Source organism: Antechinus flavipes, chromosome 2, assembly GCF_016432865.1.
Source record: "Antechinus flavipes isolate AdamAnt ecotype Samford, QLD, Australia chromosome 2, AdamAnt_v2, whole genome shotgun sequence".
In the NCBI taxonomy this organism is placed as follows: Eukaryota; Metazoa; Chordata; class Mammalia; order Dasyuromorphia; family Dasyuridae; genus Antechinus; species Antechinus flavipes.
In genome coordinates, this window is record NC_067399.1 from 120548895 (window position 1) to 120570087 (window position 21193).

The window sequence follows — 21193 nt, forward strand, 5'->3', positions numbered from 1 at the left end:
TTCCCCATTCTTCTGGCTAGTGAATTTTTGCATTCTTTCTAGCTAAGATTTCAAAATGTAGGACTCTTCTAGGGCATAACCAATACCACTGTATCACATTGGCCATTCACCACACTATGTCAAATTAATCTCACTTCCTGGTTCCTGGTAGAATTTTCTATTTCCAAAAAAGTTGTGGAGCTAACAAATAATATAGGGCCCGAGAGTACTATGGGAGAAAACCCATAATCCCTCTCTCTCGTATCCCACAATTCTTCTCTCTCATATAAAAGAAACAGACAGAGGCTCTCGGACAGATTTCAGCGGAATTACATGAAGAGTGGAGCTGGATTGAAGGCTGAAGAGTTCCCATAGTTTCCATCTGTTCATTTACCTTTCTTAAATCACTTAACATCCTCCATTTTCCAGATTTCTTTTTTATAATAAACACTGGGGAATTCCAAGGACTTAGAGAAGATTGTAAGTGCCCTTGGTCAAGCTGCTATATCTATATCTAATAAGGCCTGAATTTTATCTCTTGTTAAGGGCCACTGTTCTACCCACACTGGTGTATCAGTTTTCCACTGAATAGGAACCGGTGAGAGTGCTGGCAGACCTATAACAGCAGCCCTACCTAAAAAGCCGAAATACTCAATTTTAATCCTATCTGCTGTAAAATGTCTCTTCCCCATAGATTGATGGAGATTTTTTCAACCACAAAAGGAGTAAAAACTCCTGTTTCATTTTCAAATGTCCATTTCATAGGGGCAGCACTAATTTCTGCTGCTATTGACCCTCCTACACCAGACATGTAGATGTCTGCCTTAATCTTTGGCCAGTGACTGGGCCAGCTGGCACCTCTAATTACAGTACGATCTGCACCTGTGTCTACCAATCCTTTTAATGGTATTCCATTCATATAAATAATGAGCATGGGTTGGTCATCTGTCACAGCTGCAGTCCAAAATATTCCTGGACTCTGCTGCTTGAAGTCAGCATCTGGGCAGCCATCATCAGATTGTCTATTAGGGGTATGTAACAGTAAGCCTGATGCTACTACTTCTCCTGGTTGATAAATCACAGGTTGTCTACCTGTGTTAGTGACTGGGATATTAGCTACAAATTTCCCAGTTTCCCACATCAGTGTGTGGAAAGCCACTGTTTTGTAAGCACCCTCAGGAGGTGAAATGGTCAAGCGTACTGTGCCTGGAGGCAAGGGATCCATAGGATGGACAGGAACAGATTTCACCTCTCCAGGGGATGTCTCAGTAGTCTCTACTGCATATAACTCTGTTTTTCCTAATTGCAATCCCCTTTTCCCCTCCGATTGCCTTTTGGCTGATTGATTGTATAATCTCCTTCTTCCATCTGTTTGCCTTTTGGTTGATTGATCATATCTTACTATCGAATTTCTAAAGACTCTCTGGGTGTAACCTCGGCTGCCATCTTGCCCCACTGGGGTCTTGAAGCTGGGCCATGCCTCTCATTTCCCTGAGTCAATCTACATTCAGAGGCCCAGTGAAAGCCTCGGTTACATTTTGGACACGGGTTTTGGGTTTTATTCTCTCACCCTGTCTTCTCATTGTATCTCTGTATCTACATTGGACTCTTAGATGTCCAACTTTTCCACACAGAAAACATCAACGAATTTCTCTAGAAGTCCCTTGCCAAGAGGCACCCTGTCTTCCCCTGTTCATTATAGTCTGGGCATAATAAGCATTTGTGCCCATTGTAGCACAGCGTCTTATGATCTCCTCTAAAGGAGCATCTTTGTCTAGCCCCCATATAATTCTTTTGCAAACCTCATTGGCATTTTCCTTAGCCAAATGTCTAGTCATTATTTCTGTTGCTGCATTGTCTCCAATGGCTCTTGTTACAGCTGTTTGCAAACGTCCCACAAAATCTGCAAAAGGTTCATTGGGACCTTGCTCTATTTTTGTAAAAGCTTTATTTCCATCTTGCTGTCCAGGGAGAGAATTCCAAGCTTTTATCGCAGCCTTAGAAATTAGCTCATACATTGTTATGGGATAATAAATCTGTTCTGAATTCTCTCTATACTGACCTTCACCTGCTAGTTGGGCAAAAGTGATTTGTCCAATAGTTCCTGTTTGCCTATTGCGTTGGGCTTGAATCCTACATAATGCATGAAACTCCAAAAGCCACAATAAATTTTGTCCCGGTTCTAGACATGTCTTAGCTATGGATTTCCAGTCATTCGGAGTTAAGATTTCATAAGACAAATTATCTAGTAACATCTTCACATAAGAGGTTGTAGCCCCATAAAAAGTGCAACTCCTTTTCAAATCTTTATTTTTTTTCAAATTAAAAGGAATGTATCTTCTTCCTTTTTGAACTGAGGAGTCGAGCTCTTCAATCACAGGATATGCATTTATAAAATCAGCTATATCTTCTCCTTCATTTTTTGCTTTAATTAATGCCTCTTCTAATCTTGTCATATTCTGCTTTACAGGAGAAGCTGGCTGTGTTTCTGCCTCTCTTCCTCCCTCTTCTTCCTCTACCCATGAAGGGTTAATTGAGAGGGGAGGGTCATGAGATGTGGAATGATCTAATTCCTCCTGCTGCCAAGTATCATACTCAGAATTGTAATTAACTCCATTCTTATCTGATTCTTGTTTCTTTTCACCTAGTATAGTTGGCACCTCTCCCTGCTGTTGTTTCTTCTTTTTCCTTATTTTAATACTTATAAAATTTCCTAAAGCTAGTTGTATTAAATTATATGTATCAAGTATGTCTTTGGAAATTGAGTTAGGCCCATTTTTATTATAGAAATGATAAAGATCCTCTCCTACCAATTTCCATTTGTTTAGATCTAATTCCTTTTCCAAAGAGAAACAAGGACATATGTGCTTTACAATTTGTAAAAGTTCAGTGATCTGCTGTAAAATTATAATTAAACCTTGGCTTTCCATAACTTTGACAATGCTCTCTAAACATTTTCCTTGGACAGAAACAGAAGGCTGTTTTCTAAACATCTGTCCCATCTTAGATGAAATTCTACTTTAACTCTTTTAACAAAATTTCTTTGTTGCACTCACCCTAATTTCTGGGTCAAGAAGACTTTTACACTGGATCAGTATTAGAGGCTTTTCCACTGAAATCAGGATTGGAACTTTTCCACTGAAATCAGGATTTTGTCCCTGTTCGGGCGCCAAAATGTGGTGTTCTTTTTCTTCTTTAAATATATATATGATGATGACTCTCTCTGGGGAAAAGAGCAGGTTTTTGGGGGGAGGTTTTCTGGAGGCAGTCTTAGTTGCAGTTGAAAGTAATAATCACCCAAGCCAGCTGGTAAAAATACAAATGTTTATTTTCTCCTTCCAAAATAGCCTGGTTAGTTGAGGCCTCTCTCTCTGCTTGATTCCAAGAGCTCTTGCAGATTGTCCTTTGCTTTTGCCTCTGCTTTCTTCAGCCTTCAGTTCAGCTCCACTCTTCATGTAATTCCGCTGAAATCTGTCCGAGAACCTCTTTTTGTTTCTTTTATACGAGAGAGAGGAATTGTGGGATACAAGAGAGAGGGATTATGGGTTTTCTCCCATAGTGCTCTCTGGCCCTAAGAGCTTCAAGGGAGGTGTGAATTCACAAAGTTACAAAGTTTACTTTGTGAATCTGCCATACTTGTGAACTCCAATGAGTAAAGGTGTAAACACAAGCATTGTATTAATTAGTTCTACTTAGTTCCTTGTTTCAGGTTCTGGCCCAAAACATCTTCTTGTAAGATCAGATCAATAATCTATCAACTCTAATGAGTTAGCAATTTGTAAAGATTCCAACACCATTGTATTTAATAAGTTATCTCACTTGCCCCTCAATGTGATTTTGCTTTAAAATGTAAATCTTCTCTTTTTTTAATCCTAATTTTAAAAAAAATTATATCATATTGCTGCTATTAAAATTTTGCTTTGTGCTTGTTCCTAGCAACTGAAGAGGATGATGAAGTTGTAGCAATGATTAAAGAATTGTTGGATACAAGGATAAGGTATCATCATGGGAATGATTTTAATAGTCTGAAAGATTGTGGTTATGAGCAAATGTGTAAATTAATTTATATAAGATATTTAACTTATAACTGTGTCAGAGCTTAAATTCTACTTTCTATACTTAAAACTAATTCACAAAATAAAGCAGTTAAAAATATAATTTTGAAAAATGTGTGTCAAATTGTATTATATAAAGACATAAAATTTTAATGCTGTGGATATATGTCCTGTTCTGGAGAAAGGGAATATTATTTTCAACCAGAAGGAGTCTGAATATTTTAAGGAAAAAGTGATGTTTGAATTTAGCCTTGAAAATTGGACAGGACTAGGCAGCTAAATGGCACACTAAATAGAGCACTGCTCTTGAAGTCAGGAGGACTTGAATTCAAATCCAGCTTCAGATACCTAATACTTGCTAGCTGTGTATGATCCTGGGCAAATCATTTAATCCCAGTTGCCTCATAAAAAAACAAACAAAAATGAAAAATGGACAGGATTTTAAAAGATAAGTTATTCCAGAAATAAGTTTTCCCTCCTAGCCACTAGGAATTGGTGAACATGGCTCTATTTTTCTTCCTATGTTATTTAATCATTTGATAGTTTCAAAGCACTCTTCAAACTTGTATAAAGCTTTTAAATATATACAGAAAGTATATAAAAGCACTGAGAGGAAGAGAAATTTTGAACTATGTAATTGCATGTTTAAGAGATTTATTTTTTCATTTATATATTTTGAAGGAAGTGAACCTGAAAGTATTTGTACATTCTTTGCTTGACTTCATATAATTGAGAAAAAAAATTTTTTTTGGGGGGGAAAGAATAATAAACTTAGAATCAGGAGAGGGTCAGTGTCCACAATTATTTATTTTGAAGAATTTTAAATTCTTTGTAAAATTTCTCCATCTTTTTATCAGAGATTAGTATATAAAGTGTAGTTATCTTTTTTTAATTTTATTTTAATGGCATATTATCTTTCCAATTGCAAGTAAAAATGATTTTAAACATTTGTATTTAAAAGATTTTGAGTTTCATTTTTTTCTTTCTCCCTCTCTCACATCTCTCCTCCCCCAAACAGCAAGCTTTCTGATATAGGATATATATGGATATTCAATTTTTAACATATTTTCATATGATTCATATTGGGAAAGAAAAATCAGAACAAAAGGGAAAACCATGAAAAAGAAAAAAACAAATTTAAAACAAAAGAAAAAACAAATTTAAAATAGTGAAAAGCATCAGTCTCTTTGGATGCAGATGACATTTTTCATCCAAAATTTGTTGGAATTGTCTTGAATCACTTTTTAATTGAAAAACTTAATCTATCATAGTTGATCATCTTATAATCTTGCTGTTACTATGTACAATATTTTCCTTATTCTGTCCACTAAAATCAGCATAAACTCAGAAGCATGACTTACTTCATGTAAGTCTTTCCAGGCTTTTCTGAAAATTCTGTTTATATTACTTATAGAATAATAGTATTCCATTACATTTATGTACCATAATTTATTCAGCCACTCTCCAACTGATGGGTATCCATTCAATTTTCAATTCCTTGCCACCATAAAAATAGCTGCTACATTTTTACATATGTGGGTCCTTTTCCCTCTTTTATTATCTCTTTGGGAGACAGATCCAGCAGTGAGTACATTTATCTTTATGGTGATTTTTGTTTGTTTTTTGCTGTCCTCATGAGGAAATTAAGAAAACTACTACAGTACATGACCAAGTATTTCATAAAATGATGTTTCTTGTTGCTTTTGGATTCGTGATAAAAACTGATTCCTTCATTTACCTCTGATTAGAGAATGTGTGAGTTAATCTTTTATCAACTCATTGTTCATTGGACAAAGATCTCACATTTGGAGAACTGACAATTGAATGAATGTGTACAATTAACCTCAAAATTGTTATGCTCCTTATCCAGTTTCCTAACTCTGCAGCCATCACTGCTGAAGTAGAAAGTGGGTATGTCCAAAATTAGGTCTGCATTTTTCTTAGTTTTATGAATTATAGATCAGAAATTCCTCACCTTATGTTCAGTCTACTGATTGATACTTAGCTAGATTTGTCCTGGAGTAGCAGACTGTCAATAGGAACTTTGTTGTTCAGTTCTTTCTATTTTTTTGTGACACTATTTGGGGTTTTCTTGGCAAAGACACTGGAATGGTTTTCCATTTCCTTCTCAGCTTATTATATAGTTAAGAAACTGGCAAACAGCGTTAAATGACTTTCCCAGAGTCACACAGCTAGGAAGTGTCTGAGGCAGATTTGAAAGGAAGGTGAGATTTCCTGACTATAGGCCTGGGCACTCTATTCCCTGAACCACCTGGTTACTTCATGTCAGTGTTTTACCAACAAGTAAAGTGAGTACGTTGCCTAAGGGCACAACACTAAATGGCAATCATTATTCAACTATCTAGGCTTCTAATTCTGAATTTATTGCTTTTTCTACAGCAACACAAATGTTTTCCTGTCTAGTCTTCCCCTCTCTAGTCTCTCCTAATGCCCAACTGCAATCATATCATTCTACTATTCCAAAAGTTAACATGGTTCTTCACTGCCTATTGATTAAATTCTATAAAGCCTTGCATTTAAGACCTTCCACCTCCCTTTCCAGCTTTTATCTCCCACCATTCCCCCTCACACAGTCTGTGCTTCAAATCCAAACTAGACTATTTGTTCTTTTCTAAGCCCATTGTTGCATATTCTCTCTTTCATTCTTAGTCCCTTTTTCAGGCAGACAAAACTCTATATAGCCTGTCCCTAACTATTAAAATTCTTCTATCTCTCAAAGCCATGCTCAAATATTATCTTTCTCCATGAAGCTTTCAACATGAATCCCTCAATATGAAAGTCATCTCTCCAACAAAAATTCTCATAGCATTTTTTTAAACCTCTGTTATAGTAATAATTACTTTATTTTGTCTTATGGTCATTGTGCATGTGATTTATTCCGTGGCTAAATGATGATCTTCTTAAAGGCCTGAGCCATTTTTATCCTTTTTATCACTCTCACTATGTAGCACTCAATAGATACATAAACAGTTGTTAAATTGCTGGGGCTCTATAATGAATTCTCAGTTATCCCAGTTTGGGTGCTATATTCTACTCATTTTTCTTTAAAGTAGAGGGGGAATGAGGAGGTCATATCAAGGATATATATAGGGAATTCCCCCCAAAAAGAACAGGTTTTTGAGGATAGATAATGAACTTGGTTTGGGACTTGTTGAGCTTGAGGTGCCAGCTAAAAGTTCAGATGGAAATAGTTGGAAGGCTTTTGAAGATGTAGATCCAGAGCTAAGAAGAAAGCTGGAGAACAGAAGTACAGATTTGGAAGTCATCTGCTTAGAGAGAATAGTTGATGCAATGGGAATAAATGAAATTGCCAAAGAATATAGTGTAGAAAGAGAAAAGATGATATCCACTGACACTATCTTATGGAATTTCCAACTTCTGCACTCTAACAGGTTTGGTACAAACATAAGACATTTGCAAAAAAGATACGAACAGCTAATAAGGTTGGTGTAGAGAACTGGGAAAAAATTTTATGTATCTGAATTCAAGAGAGGAAAGAGTGCCCAGAAGAAATGGGTAATTCAGATATCAGTTTGCCGCAGAAAAGTCAGTGAGGATGAATAAGGTTCATTGGATTTAGTAATTTAGAAGACCATTGATGCATTTTGAAGAATTTTAGGTTCAGCAGTGATGGGGGGGGGGGGGGACTCAAATGGTTGGGAGCTAGACAGTGAGTGGGTAGTATGTACAATTTTTTTCTCCCTAGAAATTTGACTATGAAGAAAAGAGAAATAGGGGATGGTATAGAAAAAGCAAGTTAAGACTTTTTTTTTTTTATTAAGTAGGTGTAACTTTGTAGATAGAAGGGAAGGAGTCAACACAAAGAATCAGGTTGAAGATATAAAAAATGACTGATAGAATAAGACACCAGAGCAGTGGGATCAAAAACATTCAGAGCAGAATTACCTTTTGCAAAGAGTGACTAATGAGACCTCTAAGAAAGAAAATGAGTGATGATGTTTAAGGATAAAATAGAGAAATTAGAGCTCACAATCAGATGTCCTCAAACTTCTCATTGAAGATTAAATATGAGGCAGCCTCACAGAGGGTAGAGCGCTGTATATAACAGAGTCCTAGGTTCAAATCCAACTTGAGACACTGATTTATTACATTACTCCAAGGAAGTCATTCATTCTCTTACCAGTTTCTGTTTCTTCTTCTGTGTAAAGAAAAAGTTAGACTAGAGTTAACCTCTAATGTTTTTTCCAATTTAATGATCTGTGGTGCTAACGCTCTATGCTTTTGTCAGTTATTATTTTTATTATTGTTAATTTGTAAGTAAGAGAGTTAGGTTGTGGTTGTATTTTTAAGAGAGTTAAAGGTTCAGAATAGTTACTGCAGGTAATGAGATAGGGAGCCAATAAAAATTAAATAGAATGACTAGCAATAATAAGGGCTCAGATGATGTTACACTTCATAAAATTTTATAATGAGTAAAGTCAACTCAATATTTTTACTTTCTCAACAACTCAGGTAGAAACAAAGAAATGTAATGGGAATGGGTTAGCCAAGGTTGAGGATTAGCAGATCAACACCAATGAAAAGTCTAAAGGTGAAGGATTTAAAATTTAGAAGTCATTAAATGACAGACTATGGGTCAATCATAGAATCTCAAAGTTGTAAAAGACTTTAGAGATCATCTAGTTTAATCCATTTGGAAAGAGGAATTCCCAATCAAGCACATCCCCTTACCCCTTAGCAAACGGTCATCTAGCCACTTTTTAAAGACAGTTATGATGGAAAACTCACTATTGTAGCCCATTCCACTTTGGAAAAACCTAATTATATCTACAGTATCGTGTCATTTGCAAGAGGAGATAAAAAAATTTAGGACTGAAATCTGCTTCTCTGTAATTTCTACCCCCTGTTCCTGTTTTTGCCTTCTAAAGCAAGTTAAAATTAATCTTGTTCCATTTGACTAAGTGTGGAAACAAGTAAAACCAGATTGGAGAAGAAAGCCTAGGAGAATAAAGAAGTAGAAGTTACAGGACTAGAAGGTCACAATAAAGATGAAGATTAGAGTTAGTATGAATGAGAGAGTAAATGAGGTAACATAGGAAGCCATAGTTCAGGGAATTGAAATCCACTTTTCTGGAGCTTAGAGTGATACAATTTCATGAGATGATGAAGCCCAAAGTATTTTAGAAACATTTTTTAGTTGAAATGGAAAATTTGGGCAATTAAGTAAAATTGGAGGTATAAAATAACTTCTAGCTAAAAAACAAATGTTACAATTTACTTGGAAAAAATTTTGGTTACTTGTTCTCCATCTGAAGAGTAGCTTTAGCTTTATTTTACTGGAATAAAGCTAGTATATACCTAAATCTTACTGATCCTTTTCATTTTCTCTCTGAATCTGTGTCTTTTAAATATTCCCTGACGAAAGGCCAACTGTGCAGGAAGATGGAGGTGATGTGATCTACAAAGGCTTTGAAGATGGCATTGTACAGCTGAAACTGCAGGGTTCCTGTACCAGCTGTCCCAGCTCCATCATCACTCTGAAAAATGGAATCCAAAATATGCTACAGTTCTATATTCCAGAAGTAGAAGGTGTAGAGCAGGTAGGTCAGTACCATTTTGCCACTTGAATATGTTATCAGTTCATCAGCTAGCATTTCTTGAGAATGCCTTATACCAGGCATTATGCATAAACACATAAAAGTTGTGACTTAGAAGTCATTAATATGACAGACCAAAGGTCAATCATAGAATCTCAAAATTGTAAAAGACTTTAGAAGTCATCTGGTTTAATCCATTCTGAAATGAAATCCCTATCCCCAGAGAATTTACATGTTACCTGGGGAGACAATATGAATATACATATGGTATGTATGTTTTTATGTATGTGTGCATATGTATAGAATATGTACAAAATAAATACAAGTAAATTTAGAGAAAGAGTACTAAAAGTGGGGGAATCAAGAAAGCTTTTTGTAGAAGGCAATATTTCAGCTAAATCTTGTAGGAAATAAGGAATTCCAAAAGTCAAGAGGGAAGGAGAAAGGATGTTCCAGGTATGGAAGACATTGAATGAAAAGACTCTTGAGAGAGGAGTTTTAAGTGTCATTTATGAGGAACAACTTTTTTTTTCATTATGGCTGGTCCCTAAATTGTGGCAAAGGGGTAAAATGAAGCTGGAAAAGTATGTGGGTTGGGGGCAAAATTGTGTAGGAGCTTTAAATAGCAAATAGAGGAGTTTATATTTTTCCTCAAGATAATAGGGAGCCATAGAAGTATATGCAATAGTGGAGTGACAGAAACAGACTATGCTTAAAGAAAATGCCTTTGGCAATTGTATGGAATATAGATTGGAATTGGCAGAAACTTAAGGTAGAAAAACCAATTAGGAGGCTGTTACAGTCTTCTATTCAGGTAGTATGTAAGGAGTAAGAAGTGTTATCTGTGAAAAGAAAAAGGCTAATCAGCTAAATTTTATACTATTTGCAAACCCCTATTGTATTGGAATATGAGATTTAGAAAAGAATCACCAGATTGTGGTTCATTAGAATAACTTTTATCTTTTCAGTTCTGTGGTCTTATTTATTTTTAGTTCAGTATTTTATAATCACATTGTTCAGAATACAACCTGTTCTTTTTAAAGTTGAGAGAGGGAACATCATCCCTAAATCCTATTTTATAGGTCATATGGAGTCATAACATTCTAGATTAGATTAGAGAAGAAAATTGAGTTACTTCTTCAGCAATTATTGGGGAAAAATAGCCAGTTACTTGAGGTCTTTGATAAATTGTTTTGTCAGAATAGATGGACTTATGAGGTTTAAGAGTAGCCTGAGGAATCCCAGCCTGGAGCAATCAATGTACATGGTGTGAAATTCTTGAGCATGTCCAAATGGGAGGTTTTGGGGGGAGGTAGAAACAGTAAAGTAATTTGTTGACAAGTTATAAATGTATTAATTTTTCCAGTTATAAATATCATTGGAAATGAACAGTGTTTATATTCAGTAATCCATGTGCCTCTACTTTTTCATCACAAAACATGTCTTTGTGTGATATAATTTCAAAATTGTTTAGTTTTTGCTTTAGTCTCCTGATCATTATTTTATATTGAATATAAAGAGACACAATGAATTTAAAAAGAAATGTTTGTATTCACTAACCTAGGTGTGGTTGTTTTATGATGTTCAAGTTAGGAATTTGAAGTGGCACTTTAATTGCAATAGTCTTAGTGAGAAGGAGGAAGTTCTTTGTTTATGTGACCTCTTTTCCTTTCCAAAGAAAATAATTTACTGAATTATTCATCAACTTGTGCAACATGACCAAAACTCTATAAGAGCTTTCCCTCTGGTGTGATATAATGGAAAGAAGGAGTCCTGAATTTGGAATAGGAAAACTTGGTCTTGGGTCTTAGTTCTACTTGCTAATTTAATACAAATCACCTCTCTGGGTTGCAGTTTACTTAACTCTGAGGTGGAGTCAGTAATATGCTACTCAGGTCTTGAGATTGTTGGGAGCAAAGTGTATTGATACCTCAGAACTCATCTGCTTCAAAAATCATCAGATTTGCTATTTGAAGCATTTTGATGAGAAAATAAGTACTTCAGCATTTATTATGGGTACTCATACACTTGGTTATTGTCTTGACTGAGAAGTAGAGATGTGATGTTGGCCAAATATATTGCCCATCTCCCTCCATCAGCTATGGGCAGCTCCTCCCCAGCAAAGGCAGGAGTGCAAGTCTGTCAAGGTAGAGTCCACAATGCTGAAGTTTTGAAGGCTGGTGGGCAAGTCATGGTACAGTTCCTGCAGGATGATGGGGCTGCAGCATTTAGTCTCCTAACTCCCAAAACAGTAGTTTTGGAAGGGGCACAGTGCAGCTGTCATACTCAGCCCGAGGAGAAGCAGCTGGAGCCACAGGGCAGTGATGTGAGCAGCAGCCCAGACAAAGACAGCAGAGGACCCAGAACTTCCTGGCAGCCCTCTAAGACTACAAAATGCAAATAAGATTTTAACCCTGAATTGGTTAGAAGGAGTTTCCTTCCCTTGGAATTGCTTAGACCTGCACACAGGCCTAGTCTTATTCCCCCTTTAGGAGGGAGCAATGAAATATATCTTAGTAATACCTTATATTTTTACATTATTTTTACAACCTCCTCCATCCCCCAGATTAACCTTCTCTTATGACAAAAAAAAAAAAAGTAGTTTAAAAAATTATCCAGTACAGCCACCACAGCAAGAAATTTCAGCAGTGTTTTGGTTTACAATCATGTAAATTTTAGACTATTTTTTAAAAATACATGGTACCTGGGGCACTTTCTGGTTTATCCCTACTGTACAGAAGAGAGTGCTAAAAGTCTGAGAAATGAAAAGGCCTGATTGGATCAGTTGGAATAAAAGCCAATAACATTTTTCTGACCAATGGAATCATTTCTTACACCTGTGTGACTGATACCAGAGAAACCTATTCTTGGCCAGGGAGGTTGACTGATTTGATTCTTATATATAAATATTTGATTTTCCTTCTTCCTATTAGTGACAGTATAAACATGTAAATTTGAATCTACAATCAGATATATATCAAAGGCATCTTAAATATTTTAATGGAGTTTTCTTGTACTTATACATTGCTATAGATTATATTCTCTCAGAAAAGGTTATTTGGAAGGCCATATTCAAGAAAGTAGTTTCTTCTGATGAACATATAATATTCAGAACAGTATAATGGCAATTTGAAACTTATTATTTGAAATATTTAATTCATTTTATTTTGTGTTTAGGTTGTAGATGATGAATTAGAAGAAAAAGATGCAAACTCACCCTGAAACACTACAAATTCCTTGAGGTGAATAGCATGGACCTCTGAAGAAATTTATTGAGGATTAATAAAAGGTGTCATTTTCTTCAAAGAACTATAATTAAATGTGGCAATTATTTTTCTTTGTATTATTTGTTAAATAATTTATTTCAATCTGATTGATATTCTATAAATGTGACTTCTTTTCAAATAGATATTTTCTTTTTTGTTTTTGATTTCAGTACAATTTTTCTTTTGTATAAAGTATGGAAAGGCTCAAAATCATTTTTCCTCATCTATTTTGTTCATCTCTAAGTACACACACAAAAAAAAAGAACTAAAAAACAGTTCTTTTCCCATCCTGTGAATAAAATAAGAATGAACTCTTTGCCCAGAAAATCATCTCTTAACACATATTCCTAGTTTGGTTTGTTTGTTTGTTTTCTATTTTGAAATAGTGCTAGGAAAACTATCATCAGATAATGATTCTTGAAAATGAAAGTAGAAGATTAAATTAAAGCAGCTGTTTTCCTCAATCCAGAGAGGAAAGAGTTTGTCTCAATTCTCAATTCATATCGCTATTCTTAAATGCCACTCTAGTTATATCTACCTGTAATCTATCTTTTGTTGAAAGTTTATGGCAGAGGACACTCCCATTCTTACCTAGGTCACTTGAAGTGATCTTTGAACTTGGAGGGAGAGGTCTTATAAAGTGATTCAAGAATCTAGTCTTATCTCTCTTATGTTCCATATTTTTATCAGTGCTTTGGATGATATTTTATACTTCTCAAGTCTGCAGATGGCACAAAGCCAGGAAATGTTAGCTCACATATTGGATTAGAGTCAAAATATAACAGATGGTTAGACTGCATCTTATAATGAGAAATATAAATTCTGCACTCAGATCATAGATTTAGAAATGGAAGGGACTTAAGGGTCACCTACCTCAATTCCCTCATATTGTAGGAAGCTCATGTGCTAGCAAGATTAACCAAGGTGTCAGAGCTAGGATTTGAACTCAGGTCCTCTGCTTCCAAATGTAGCATTAATTCTATTATACCATACTTTCTCCTCAAAAATTAAAAATAAAAGAATCAGCATCAAAAGGATAGGATGGACGATAGTTTTCATGAACAAGACCTAGGGTTTTTAGTAGACTACCAAACTCAAAATGGTTAGACAGCTAAAGAAGCCTAGGGTGTTTAGAAGCATCATCTCCAGAAAGGGAGGGAGGTTATAATCCCACTGTGCCTATTCGTGGTCCAACCCCATCTGGAGAAATGTGTTCAATTCAGAACATTACATCTTAGATAAAACCCAGACAAATTGAAGGTTGATTGATTCTCACAAAGTGAGAAGACTAGAGACTTTGTCACACATGAACCAGTGGATGGAATGTTCAGTCCTGAGGAGACTTAGAAAAGGAAATGTTAACTGCCTTCGCTGTGTGAAAAAGGGGATTTATTTTATTTAGACTGGGTAAAATTGAGAGCAAACACTGAAAATTACAGAGGAGCATTTTTAAAAGCTATGAAAGGGAAGCATTGGAAGGAAAGGAAGGAGCTTTTCACAGTGTTAAGGAAGAGATTGGTCAATTGTGGGAAATGAGATAGAATTTGTTTGCAAATATAGATTAGACTAAAGGCCCTTCTAAGTCTGAGATCCTGTGATTTTACCATGAAAGCAGCTATCACATGTCTTTTCCCCTACTATAAACCAATTTTGCCTGAATCTTTAAGGGAAGTAGAAAATGTAAAAATTCACTTTCAGTAACTTAAAAAGTACCTCCTGCAAATATTTCAAAACAATACACAAGAAAGTCTTGCTTAAACATATGTCCCTGTAAAAAGTTGCCACTGAAGGAAAGGAAAGTAATTTGGGAGATCCACAGCAGGTTACCTTTACCATTAATCCCTCCATTTCTAGTGAGTAACTTTCTAGAAAGACTCATGATTTCACTGATGTGAAAAACTGCCAAGAAGGAAAATCCCCATCTACCAATGCATACCAGTAACTCCTCTGCAACTTAACAGTCTTAGAAAATTTCCTGAGGCGTTAAGAATTTAAGTCATTGGAATTTGAGTTTTGCCCAAGAGCACACAGCCAATGTATAACAAGTTCCTGGGCTTGAACAAGTCTGGTGCCTGCCTACAAGGTTAGCTTTCTGCTCCCCATGCTATTTTTCAGAATTTGAATGAATTGATGAATGCTAATCAGGTTGCTGACCTAAATCATTAAATTAAATGGTCTTTTCTTAATATTCATCTTTCTTGATCTCTATAGCATATAATAGTCCCCATTTCCTCCTGGAGAGCCTCTCTTTTCTTGATAACTGCCTTCTCCTTGGTTTTCTTCCTACTTATCCTATTGCTTGGTCTTCCTTGATAAATCCTCATTCATGTCACACTTTAACTTTAGCTTTATTTTGAATCCTTTTCCCTCTCATTTGGTGGGCTTATCAGTTCTCATCCATTCAATGTTGATGACTCCCAAATGTAAATTTGTCAATCAGTTTCAAGTAGTTTTTAAAAGAAGGGTATTTGTTAAAACGATATAATATAGTTGGTACAAAATGTTTCCCTGAACAAATATGATAACACTTTCAGATATACGTAGAGAATCCAGGGGGAAATGGTCTCAGGCTTTAGTGAGGGCATGTGGCAAAAGGAATGGTTCACAACTGGCTGCAAAAGTCCTTTTCTCTCATTCATGGGGTGCTCACAAAGCTCCTATTAGGCAGCTATAGTTTCTTTGCTGGGTCCCTGTGGAACCATGGATTCAGATTCATGCGTTGTCATCAGCTTATTTGGAAATACTATGAGGTAATAGCAAGAGGATGATGGAAGCCTAATATTTTCTGGCAGCTTATAAGTAACTCCTCCAGGCAAAGGGAGATAGGAGAGGAGACTTGGTCAAGCCAAAGTTAAGTCCTTTCTCCCTAAACAGTTCCTCATTATGGAAATACTAGAAAATCAGGTTTTCTCTTATCTTTAGAATCAGTCCAGTTCTCCAGCTGGATAATTTAGAGACAACACCTTGCAAGTCCATATTTCTTCAGCTTATCCAAACATCTCCTTTTACAATATCACTATAGTACAAAGGGCTTTTTGCATTTAGTCTAAAATCTATGATTGGAACATCTTATTAGTTATCACAAGTTGAGTTGATTTGATTAACTATTAATCCTACCCTTACATTTGCACATATATTACGTATATGTATGTGAGTGTGTGTGTGTGTATCTATATGCAGACACGCACATCTTGTATATCGTTAAGACCCCCACCTCTTTTTAGTCCTTTTTACTAGACACTGCTTTCAGTGTGCTGGGGCAAAGTCTCAATCACCCCAGTCTAATTAATGTGTCACTACAACTACAGCATATTTAATATAATGATTACTCCCTAATATCAATCAGAGATGTGCTGCTTATTTATCTTTAAAGGGCAATGTGAAGAATTAGAATTATTATTGAGAGATAGTGTGATTATAATGGAAGGAGAACCAACCATTAAAGGCCTGCGTTCAGGTCTACCTTCTATCATCACTACTGATTTTGTCATCCTCCACAATTCAATTAACCTTCAAGTGCCCCAGTCAACTTTGTAAGACATAAACAGCAGGACAAAGCTTTATCTTCCTTGATGGAGATTTTTCACTAAGTAGTTTCCTAGATAAATTAAACCACTAATCTAGATTGGGAGTCAGAAAAGATATTTACTATGTTTTCAATTCTTGTTGAACATTTTAATGTTTTTAAAAATACAACTGAATTAAAATAACAGCCTTAAGAAAGAAAAAATAAATGGAGGAAGGGGAGCAAGGAGAAATACTTCTCACCATCTTAAATGTTTTCCGATAAAACCTAGATAGTAGTGGTTAATAGCAATGTGGTATTACCTGTTAGAAATAGTTTTGCTGAGTGCACTATTTCCCCCATCGTTATCCTTTACCAGTTCCTAGTGTACATGTGGCATCAATCATTACAAGACCAATAAGATAAAACCATTGAAATTAAACAGAGAGATGAATCTATACATTGCTTAGATTTTCTTTTAAGGGAAAATGTTTTGGTTTGTTTTTTTCATTTCCCAAACAAATATAACCCATAGAAAAGTACATGCTATTATAATAAGGTTCCCCCAAAGATTTTCACATGATTCAGGCTCCTGATTATCTCCCAAGTCTAACGTATCTTTTGGAGATATTTAAATAGATTTAAATCCACAGCTCTGAACCACCACTCAGTGACTCTTTGCTACACTGAACTAGATGGTCTATGAAATCAGAGCAAAAGACATTTAATTGAAGCAAGTAACAAAGAATCATCCCATTGTCCTCTCATCCCCTCATCTTCTTTCTATCTTCTATAGTTCCCACATTGTTAGTAGGAAAGCAGCCATTCTCCAGGAAATTTGTGTACCTAAGGCTATGCTTCCCCACGTCACCCCTAGACACACCTTTTCCATCTTTATATCAGTCTACTCTGCCTCCCTGCTGCTCTGGACTCCTCTACAGGTGTACTTTGTAACTTTACCACAGCTGCTTTAAATAAAGTAATTTCCTGGAGCTTTCATATTCTCAGAAGAGGCGTTTACTGTATATCCTGAATTTCTACATCTACATCCAGGTAAAATTACTTTATATTTTGGGTCTATAATTTTTAGATAAAGAAAATCATCCCTCTTTGTTCACAGCCAGTTCTCCCCCCCCCAAAAAAAAAATCTGAGAGTGAAGTGATATACTTTCCCCCCATTAATAATAATTTATTTTTTCCAATCACATGTAAAGATAATTTTCAACATTCACTTTTATGAGATTTTGACTTCCAAATGTTTTCTCCTTCCCTTTCTCCCCCATCTCTAGGATAGTAAACAATCTGATATAGATTATACATATGTACAATCATATAAAACATATTTCTGCATTAGCCATGCTATGAAAGAAGAATCAGAACAAAAGGGAAAAACCATGATCAATAAAATAATATGGAAATAGTATACTTCGATTTGCATTCAGGTGTCATAGTTCTTGCTCTGGATGCAAGACAGCATTTTCCATCCCAAGTCTTATTAGAATTGTCTTGGATCATTATATTGCTGAGAAGAGCTAAATCCATCAATGTGGGGCATCACACTGTGTTGCTGTTACTATGTACAATGTTCTAATGGTTCTGCTCGAAGTAATACACTTCTATTAGAAATTTTTCAAATCTTCCTCTCTTCCAAATTTACCCTATTATTGTTGCAAGTATAATCCTCCTGGGCACCCTGTAATGGGTCATCCTCAGTTCCTCACCATTCATTTCACATATCCATACCCATTATAATATTTTCACAACATCTCTTGTTTAAGTCCTTTTCCTACTTATATAGTTGCCACCCTGATGCAGGCCTTCATGATCTCATGCTTTGACAATTCGCGTATCCTTCTAGTTGGTCTTCCTTTCTCAAAGCTCTCCCCTCTTCAGTCCAGGCTTCTCTTAGGTACCAAAGTGGTTTTCCTAAAGAACTGGTCTGACCCCTACTCACTAAGCAACTTAATACCTCCAGGAGCAAATACAAAATCCAGAGTTTGACTTTTTAGGCCCTTCACAAGCTGGCTCCTACTTACCTTTCCAGTGCTCTTGTATTTATTTCTATACCCTCAGTTCTTGAACTTTGTGTTGTCCCTCACACATGACCCTTCTCCTGACTCTGTACATTTTCAGTGACTGTCCTCCCTTTCTAGAAGGTTCTCTCTCCTCCACTCAATGTTAAGGGACAGGTTAATTCTCCGAGAGCCTCCACAGTTGTGGATCATAGCATCTGAAGGAGTTACAGGGCAGCCTTTGCTGGGACAGGTGTTGCAGACTTGGAATGAAATAAACTGGAGGCAGAGGGAAGAGGAGAGAGGTCAGACAATGCAACGGCCTCCCAGCAAGAGAGGTCAGAGAACAGCGACGGCCTCTCAGGGAGCTCAGAGAATAGCGACAGCCTCTCAGAGAAGTCAGAGAACAGCAACGGCCTCTCAGAGAGCTCAGAGAACAGCGATGGCCTCTCAGGGAGCTCAGAGAATAGCGACAGCCTCTCAGAGAAGTCAGAGAACAGCGACGGCCTCTCAGAGAAGTCAGAGGACAGCAATGGCCTCTCAGAAAGCTCAGAGAATAGCAACGGCTTCTCAGAGAGCTCAGAGAATAGCAACGGCTTCTCAGAGAGCTCAGAGAACAGCAACGGCCTCTCAGTCAGAGAGGTCAGAGAACAGCGACGGCCTCTCAGAGAGCTCAGAGAACAGCAACGGCCTCTCAGAGAGCTCAGAGAATAGCAATGGCCTCTCAGAGAAGACAGCGATGGCCTTTCAGGAAGGTCAGAGAACAGTGACGGCCTCTCAGTCAGAGAGGTCAGAGAACAGTGATGGCCTCTCAGGGAGCTCAGAGAACAGCGACAGCCTCTCAGGGAGCTCAGAGAACAGCGATGGCCTTTCAGGAAGGTCAGAGAACAGCGACGGCCTCTCAGAGAGCTCAGAGAACAGCGACGGCCTCTCAGAGAGGTCAGAGAATAGCAATGGCCTCTCAGAGAAGACAGCGATGGCCTCTCAGGGAGCTCAGAGAATAGCGACAGCCTCTCAGGGAGCTCAGAGAACAGCGACGGCCTCTCAGGGAGCTCAGAGAACAGCGACAGCCTCTCAGGGAGCTCAGAGAACAGCGACGGCCTCTCAGGGAGCTCAGAGAACAGCGACGGCCTCTCAGGGAGCTCAGAGAACAGCGACGGCCTCTCAGGGAGCTCAGAGAACAGCGACGGCCTCTCAGGGAGCTCAGAGAACAGCGACGGCTCTCAGGGAGCTCAGAGAACAGCGACGGCCTCTCAGGGAGCTCAGAGAATAGCGATGGCCTCTCAGGGAGCTCAGAGAATAGCGATGGCCTCTCAGGGAGCTCAGAGAATAGCAATGGCCTCTCAGAGAAGTCAGAGGACAGCAATGGCCTCTCAGAAAGCTCAGAGAATAGCAACGGCCTCTCAGAGAGCTCAGAGGACAGCGACGGCCTCTCAGTCAGAGAGGTCAGAGAACAGCAACGGCCTCTCAGAGAGGTCAGAGAACAGTGACGGCCTCTCAGGGAGCTCAGAGAACAGCGACGGCCTCTCAGGGAGCTCAGAGAATAGCAATGACCTCTCAGAGAAGACAGCGATGGCCTCTCAGGAAGGTCAGAGAACAGTGACGGCCTCTCAGTCAGAGAGGTCAGAGAACAGTGATGGCCTCTCAGGGAGCTCAGAGAACAGCGACGGCCTCTCAGGGAGCTCAGAGAACAGCGACGGCCTCTCAGAGAAGTCAGAGAACAGCAACGGCCTCTCAGGGAGATCAGAGAACAGCGACGGCCTCTCAGGGAGCTCAGAGAACAGCGACGGCCTCTCAGGGAGCTCAGAGAACAGCGACGGCCTCTCAGGGAGCTCAGAGAACAGCGACGGCCTCTCAGGGAGCTCAGAGAACAGCGACGGCCTCTCAGGGAGCTCAGAGAATAGCGACGGCCTCTCAGGGAGCTCAGAGAACAGCGACGGCCTCTCAGGGAGCTCAGGGAATAGCGATGACCTCTCAGAGAAGACAGCGATGGCCTCTCAGGAAGGTCAGAGAACAGTGACGGCCTCTCAGTCAGAGAGGTCAGAGAACAGTGATGGCCTCTCAGGGAGCTCAGAGAACAGCGACGGCCTCTCAGGGAGCTCAGAGAACAGCGACGGCCTCTCAGAGAAGTCAGAGAACAGCAACGGCCTCTCAGGGAGATCAGAGAACAGCAACGGCCTCTCAGGGAGCTCAGAGAACAGCGATGGCCTCTCAGGGAGCTCAGAGAACAGCGACGGCCTCTCAGGGAGCTCAGAGAATAGTGACGGTCTCTCAGGGAGCTCAGAGAACAGCAACGGCCTCTCAGGGAGCTCAGAGAACAGCGACGGCCTCTCAGTCTCCTTGTATCATCCTCTCACAAAAGGAGATCCATTCTGGGTTGGATCTCCAGCAGCCACTATCAGGTGGCTCCCGTGTATTCCAACAACTCAAACTTCTCAACCTCAATTCAAATCGCACCTTCAAGATACCTTTTCTAGAATTTCCCCTCCACTCCCTCCATCTTTCCTCTGGAATTAGCCCTCGTTTACACCCTTTGTATCTCGCACATGCATAGTTGTTTGCATGTTGTCTCCCTGTTAAAGCGTCAGCTCCTTGAGAGAGGGCACCATTTATACCTTTTTTTTTTTTTTTTATAAATCCCCAGATTTAGCACAGTGCTATATAGTCAGCACTTAAGAAGTGCGTGTTGATTCACTGACATATTCACAGAAATCTGAGTGCCCAAAAAAGAATTTTAAATCAGATCAGAAGTTGAAGTTGTAGTGAGTTGTTGGTTAGAACTTACTTAAAGCCTTAG

The 21193-nt window shown here is 38.1% G+C and overlaps 1 protein-coding gene across 4 annotated transcripts in view; it reads left to right on the top strand.

Moving 5' to 3' along the window:
* NFU1 (NFU1 iron-sulfur cluster scaffold) overlaps positions 1 to 13206 on the top strand; it is a 51063-nt gene extending 37857 nt beyond the window's left edge. For 3 of the 4 annotated variants that reach the window (XM_051975438.1, XM_051975441.1, XM_051975440.1), the window contains exons 6-8: positions 3916 to 3976; positions 9442 to 9616; positions 12791 to 13206. In XM_051975438.1, coding sequence (XP_051831398.1) covers positions 3916 to 3976; positions 9442 to 9616; positions 12791 to 12835 — 281 coding nt within the window. In that variant the 3' untranslated portion in view covers positions 12836 to 13206. Of the gene's footprint in view, positions 1 to 3915; positions 3977 to 9441; positions 9621 to 12790 lie in introns of all 4 variants that reach the window. The other variant, XM_051975439.1, reaches the window with a different exon arrangement.
* The last annotated feature ends 7987 nt before the right edge of the window (positions 13207 to 21193 follow it).